The sequence below is a fragment of the Aplysia californica genome, unplaced genomic scaffold, assembly GCF_000002075.1.
Source record: "Aplysia californica isolate F4 #8 unplaced genomic scaffold, AplCal3.0 scaffold00184, whole genome shotgun sequence".
In the NCBI taxonomy this organism is placed as follows: Eukaryota; Metazoa; Mollusca; class Gastropoda; order Aplysiida; family Aplysiidae; genus Aplysia; species Aplysia californica.
Genome location: NW_004797454.1, coordinates 721,525 through 727,864, shown reverse-complemented (window position 1 = coordinate 727,864; position 6,340 = coordinate 721,525). Strand labels below are relative to the sequence as shown.

Below are 6,340 nucleotides of genomic sequence, written 5' to 3'. Positions count from 1 at the left end.
AAGAAGAAGAAGAAGAAGAAGAAGAAGAAGAAGAAGAAGAAGAAGAAGAAGAAAAGAGCAGAAAAGAAAAAAGTTTGTTTTCAAAATTTGTTGAAAATCTTTTTAAAACCGAAAATGTTCAAAACTTGCAACTAATTCTAGACATATGATTTTGTAAAGATGGAAAGATTTATAGAGTATCACAGAAATTTACATCTTTTATGCTGTAACTATCGATACTGTTCCTCTCTTACTAAAAATAAATCTGATAATTTGAAAAAAAAATAGAGACATTCCTTTAACTAATATTGTTAGTAAAATTGCTGTAAATTAAACTGAATGTTGACGGATTTCCCGTAGACGTTTCTACAAAGACTTAAAACCTTACTTTACAGACTACAGCACATAGTTGTGCCAGGCTCACCTTGACAGACGAAGGATACGGGCGACCACTGTCCGTCTGCCCCACATTCTGTGTAGGCCGAACCCTGCACGTCGTGTCCCGGATTGCAAACGTAGCTGAAACCTTGGCCAAAAGTGAGTTCCTCAGGTGCCTTGTATGTAGCTTGGGGGTAGCTTGGGGGAAGACCACAAGGCTTGGGTTCGCATCTCGGCAGCTCATCAAACGACCATATGCCAAGTTCGTTACACGTTAAAGATTCATCTCCTACCAGAGCGTAACCGTCAGAACACGAGTACAAAACCTGGGTACCGTAGGTGTTTCCAGTGCCCTCCCACCTAGCGTGCGGTATGTTGGGAAGAGTAGCAATATCACAAGATACGGGCACACATTGGGGGCCCAATCCTTCCCATGACCCGTCAATATTACAGGTCAAAGTTATGTCTGATCCAAAATCGTTTGCCAAATGGTAGCCTTGGACACAGGAGTAAGTTAATGTATCATCTGGACTGCGTCCTGTATCTGAGATGATTACTGCGTTATAAATCACTGGAGGGTCCGTACAGAAAATCTCAGCACATGTAGGGTACGCACCCGACCAGAGACCTTCGTTTGTACATTCCAGATATTCTGGTCCATTCAAAAAGTACCCTGGGTCACAGAGAAAAGAAGCTGTAGATCCAGCCTCTAAGCTCAGGTACACGACGGAACCGTGCTGTATTTCAGGAGGGGCCTGACACGAGGTCACTATGCATACTGGGATTTCTCCTTCCCAGGTTCCGGTGTTACTGCATATAATACTTGGAAATCCTTCCAGTTCATAACCGGGCAGACAAGTGTAAACAGCAACAGAGCCGTGACTCTGACTGGAGTAAATAACCTGACCATTGGCAATGTCCACAGGAGGTGAACACTGAATCAACTCACAACGCGTCGATCCTTCACTCCACAAACCTGTCGAGGTACATAAAGCTTGGGCATCTCCAAACAGTTGATAACCGTTATTACACTGATATCTCACTTTACTGCCAAAGATCGTGGAGTTGTACAATGCATTACCGTTGCCCAGACTCGGAGGATCGAAACAGTCTACAGGAATACATTGCGTGTTAACAGAGGACCACAAACCTGAATCCAAACAGCGAGACGACGTGTCCCCCTGTAGTGTATAACCCTCCAAACATGTGTAGACCACTTCTGACTTGTATATGGTAGTGCTGTACTCCGGCTTGCCATTGGTCAGTGGCTGTGGGTCAAGGCAATCTATCGGTAGACAGGCGTGGTTTTGGCTTGACCACTGACCGGTCTCTGTACAGAGAAGAGCCTCTGGGCCGGATTTGACAAAGCCTTGGCTACATGAATACGACACAGATGAGCCAAACGTCATGCTTGTATCGGACTGATATTCACCGTTGGCTAACGGAGGCAGATCAGTGCACTCCAAAGGTTCGCACCTGATCATCTCACCTTCCCAAAAACCTGATGCTTGACATGTCATCTTATTAACAGAGAGGGCACTGGAGTAGCCCGGCTCACAAAAATGGGTTATTTCCGACAAATACGTGCTCTCGGTGTCAGGAATGAAGTAAGAATGGTCACTCGTAGGGGGAGATCCACAGTCAATGATAGAGCATGCTGGTCTCTCTCCTTCCCACGTACCCATGTCGCCACAGATGAGAGAGTTTATATCAGCATTCTGCAACACATAGCCTTCATCACATATGTAGATTGCTGTCGATTTAAAAATGCTCTCTTCATACGTACTGTCAGCGTGTGGGATAGATGGTGGCTGCAGACAGTCCACTGGCAGACATGTAGGATATTCATAGACCCACTGTCCGGATTCGTCACAGAATAATGAACTTGCTCCGTTATTAAAATATCCCATTTCACAGCTGTAGACAGCTACCGCACCGAGTGTGGAATTATCAGCAAAGAAAGAGCCATGCTTAATCTCCGGGGGTTCTCCACAGTCAATAGGTACACATCTGAGAGCTTGGTCATACTTCCAGTTCCTGTCTGACCCACAAACCAATGTGCCGTTCCCTTGCCGGATGTACCCCAGGTTACATAACACGTTGACCGTGCTCTTGTAAGTTGTTTTGCCAACTGTCGCTTGAGAAAAGGGAAAGACAGGAGGGAGTTTACAATCTACCTCTACGCAAATGGGGAGGGTGCCTAGCCATTCATTGGTCAGACCGCACGTTAGAATATTGTTACCAACCAGATCATACCCAGCTTTGCATTGATAGGTAATGGTTCCACCCAGATTAAAGTTGTCGCCAACTACAATAGCATTCAGAACAGAGGGTGGTGAGCCACACGCCAACAGCTCGCAGCGAGGTAAGGTTTCCACCCATGCCTTGTCTGCGCCACAAGTCAGTTCGTTTTCACCAATGAGATCATAACCTGTGACACAGCTCACTGATACAGTGCTGCCATAGGTGAGAAGTGACTTCGAAAGTAGGGCGTTCGCAATCACAGGCTCAGGACAAGACACTGGTGTACAATAGCTTTTACTGTTTGACCAAATCCCAGAGGCCATGCATTCACTTTTGAGTTCTCCCTGGAGCTCGTAGCCATCGTCGCATTCGAACGTGATAATGTCTCCGTAAATGAAGAAATGGTCGTTACGATCAGCATCGATCGTGGAGAAATCGTCAGGAAACATCACACTTGTTCCATGTTCTGGGAACAACTCCGGACAGCCAACCACTGAGCAGAAAGGAATGTCAGCACTCCAGAGTCCCTTCGCCCCACATTCAAGGCTGGACAGACCCACAAGTTCAAAACCTTTATCACAGGAAAAGTCAACTACAGACTGGTAAATGAAAGATTTCCCTGTCACTGATCCATACTCGATACTTAGAATTTCTGGACAATTTACTGGGACACATTCGATCAAATTTGTTGACCACTGTCCAGTTAGTTCACACACTCTTAGTCCAACATCATTCAGCCGATAATCTTCATCTACCTTTAGATCATAGCCTTCTAGACAACGGTAGGCAACAGTCGTGTCTACTGTCAAGGAAACATCAGCAGTGATGTTGTGGTTGCTGTTCGCCACTTCAGGCACAGAAGGACAAACTATCGTCTCGCATGAGATCTGACCTCCAGTCCAAGCTCCATTGGCTTTGCACCTTCTGAAGTCTTTACCAGACAACCTAAAGCCATAGTTGCAGGAAATGTTGACGATGTCGTCAAACAAATATGATTTCCCAAGGTGGATCCCATTGTCTGGCACAGGCGGTTCGCCACAGCTGATTCTAACACAGGACGGTATCGCCCCACTCCAGGTAAGTGTTTCTTCACAGGTTCTCAATGCTTCTCCAACAAGTTCGTAACCACGGACACATGAGTATGTGACTGAATCTCCGAACAAATAAGATCTACCCTTGATTTTTCCATACTTGATAGGCTCAGGATCTTCACACCTCAGGCGTGAGCAGGACGGGACTTTGCCGCCCCAGCGAGCATCTGACCCACATAGTCTCAATACTTCTCCTTTCAACTCAAAACCTGGAAAGCAAGAGTACTCGATACCATCCCCGAACAAATAGGAATCTCCCAAGATGACTCCATTTTCGAAGGGTTCTGTTGGTTTTCCACAAGACACTGGTTCACATTTCGGCTCAACTTCTGTCCATGTCCGATTTGCTTGGCAGACACGAACCGGGTAGCCTTTAAGTATGTACCCTGGGTCACATTCGTACATGATATAGTTACCAAAAGAGAACACATCACCGACGATACGACCGTTGATAAAAGCCCCTGGGACTGGACACTCTACTGGGATACACGTGGGTGCTACAGCTGCCCACTTGCCTCCCAGTTCGCAGTCGATGACTGACTGACCATTCAAAATAAAACCTTCGTTACAAGTGTACGCTACCTGCAAGTCCGACAACATGTCGTACACACCGAAGTCGATCTCCACTGGAGTTTTGCACAAGATGCGAACACACTCAGGAGCAGGTGACTCAAACTCACCTGAGGCTAAGCACCCTAGCGTTCCCGAACCTGTCATTCTGTATCCAAAGTCACATTCGTAGACTGCTTTATCCGAGTAGAAAAAGTCAATTTGTGGATTTGTCAGCCTACCATTTTCTACTGACGGCACAGTCAGACATTTGATTAGCTGACAAAGGGGCAACGCATTACTCCAGGCACCAGAACTTAAACATTCCAGGTTCTCAGCGCCGTTAAGTTCATATCCCTGGTCACAGGTAAATGTGGCAATACTGCCAAAGTCATTAGAATCTAGGTTAATAGTGCCAAAAGCCAGTTCCCCGAGCTTAGGACATTGCACTATTCGACAAAACGGGTATTCTGCGCTCCAACGACCCTGGGCCGTGCAAACCAGTTCCGACTCCCCATACAATGTATAACCTTCTTCACAGGAGAAACCCACTCGAGAGTTGTATGTGAAACCTGAAGCATCAAATATTGCATGAGGAATATCTGAAGCAAGAATCACCGGACATGAGATAACCGTGCATCGGAAGTCTGTGTATGACCAGGTTCGGTTAGCCAAACATTCACTTGTGTCATAACCTGAAGCAGAGTATCCCTCAAGACATGAGTAGATCACTTTGTCCTGGTAAAGAAAATTTGTGTTTTGGTTTATTACCGCAAAATCAATACTGGGAGGGCTACCACAGGAAATGCGCACACAGCGAGGATCCTCTCCGGACCATGTAGCATTGGCCTGGCACATTCTTTCCCTCGGCCCCACTAGCTCATATCCTTCGTCACATGAGTAGGTGATGATTGCTTGGAATTGACCCGACTCCCCGTTATATATTCCGTAGTCCATGAAGGGGGGTTCTGGACATGTGACTGGATAGCACGCAGGTGCCTTGCTGGACCACGTTCCATCGTACTCACAAGTACGCTCAAAAGATCCAACTAATGTATAGCCTTCAATACAATCGTAATATATCTTGCCCCCGACATCGAAGTCACTCCCAGATATTTGCGCATTGACCACTGTTTCCGGCTCCGGGCACACAACTTTGCTACAGGTGGGCTCTGTTCCTGTCCATTGACCATCTTCTTGGCAGAATCTGATATCATCCCCGATGAGCCGAAATCCCTCATTGCAAAAGTACTCCGTCTCACTGTTGAACGAGTTCCCAAGCACATCCACGGTTCCATCTTTAATCGTATCCGTCAGCTCTGGACACACAACTTCTTGACATTCGGGAAGCTCAGCATCCCACGTTCCGTCAGCAAGACAACGTATCTCAGAGGGTCCTTTCAGCATGAAGCCCAGATCGCAGCTAAATTCAACAACACTGCTGTACGAGAAATCCCATCCGTCAGAGTAGCCGTTGAAGAGAATTCCTGGGTGTCCGCAGGAGACAGGGTTACAGGTTGGGATGACGCCGCCCCACTCGCCAATCGGGAGACATGTCTGCAAGGCGCTACCCTTCATTTTGTAACCTTCATCACAAGTATACTTGACCACGTCTCCAAAATTATTGGTTGTGTACTCGATCTGACCGTTGGTCACTGTAATGCCAGAGAGATCCGGGCAGGTGACAGTGCTACAGATCGGGGCGTCTGGTCGCCATATTTCTGCCCTGTTACAAACACGTATAGAGGAACCAATCAGAGTGTACCCTGGGTTGCAGGTGATCTCAATTGCTGTATCGTTGATAACAGTTGTCTCACTGTTAACCACCTTCTCGGGAGGAGGGCAGCTAAGCTTCAGACACCGAGGCTCCTCCCCACTCCACTGTCCATTTTCCAAGCATGTCCTTTCAGAAGGCCCTTCAAGCCGGTAGCTATACTTGCAGGAAAATTTGATGACAGTGCCATAACCCCTCCGGAAACTGGACACAAATCCGTTCGACAATCTGGGTCTAGGACATTCTACACTAAGACAACTCGGAATTGGCTCGTCCCACTTTCCGTCCGCCTGACATTTCCTCAGGGCGGATCCTTCAAGCAGGT

General features: G+C 47.0%; 1 protein-coding gene across 1 annotated transcript in view; it reads right to left on the bottom strand.

The window, feature by feature from the left end:
• Positions 1-182: 182 nt before the first annotated feature.
• LOC101854327 (sushi, von Willebrand factor type A, EGF and pentraxin domain-containing protein 1) overlaps positions 183-6,340 on the bottom strand; it is a gene marked incomplete in the record, with an annotated part of 70,621 nt that continues 64,463 nt past the window's right edge. Inside the window, 1 exon segment of the mRNA XM_013082608.2 lies at positions 183-6,340. This exon segment is cut by the window's right edge and continues 377 nt beyond it. Within this exon segment, the coding sequence (XP_012938062.1) occupies positions 369-6,340 (5,972 nt within the window).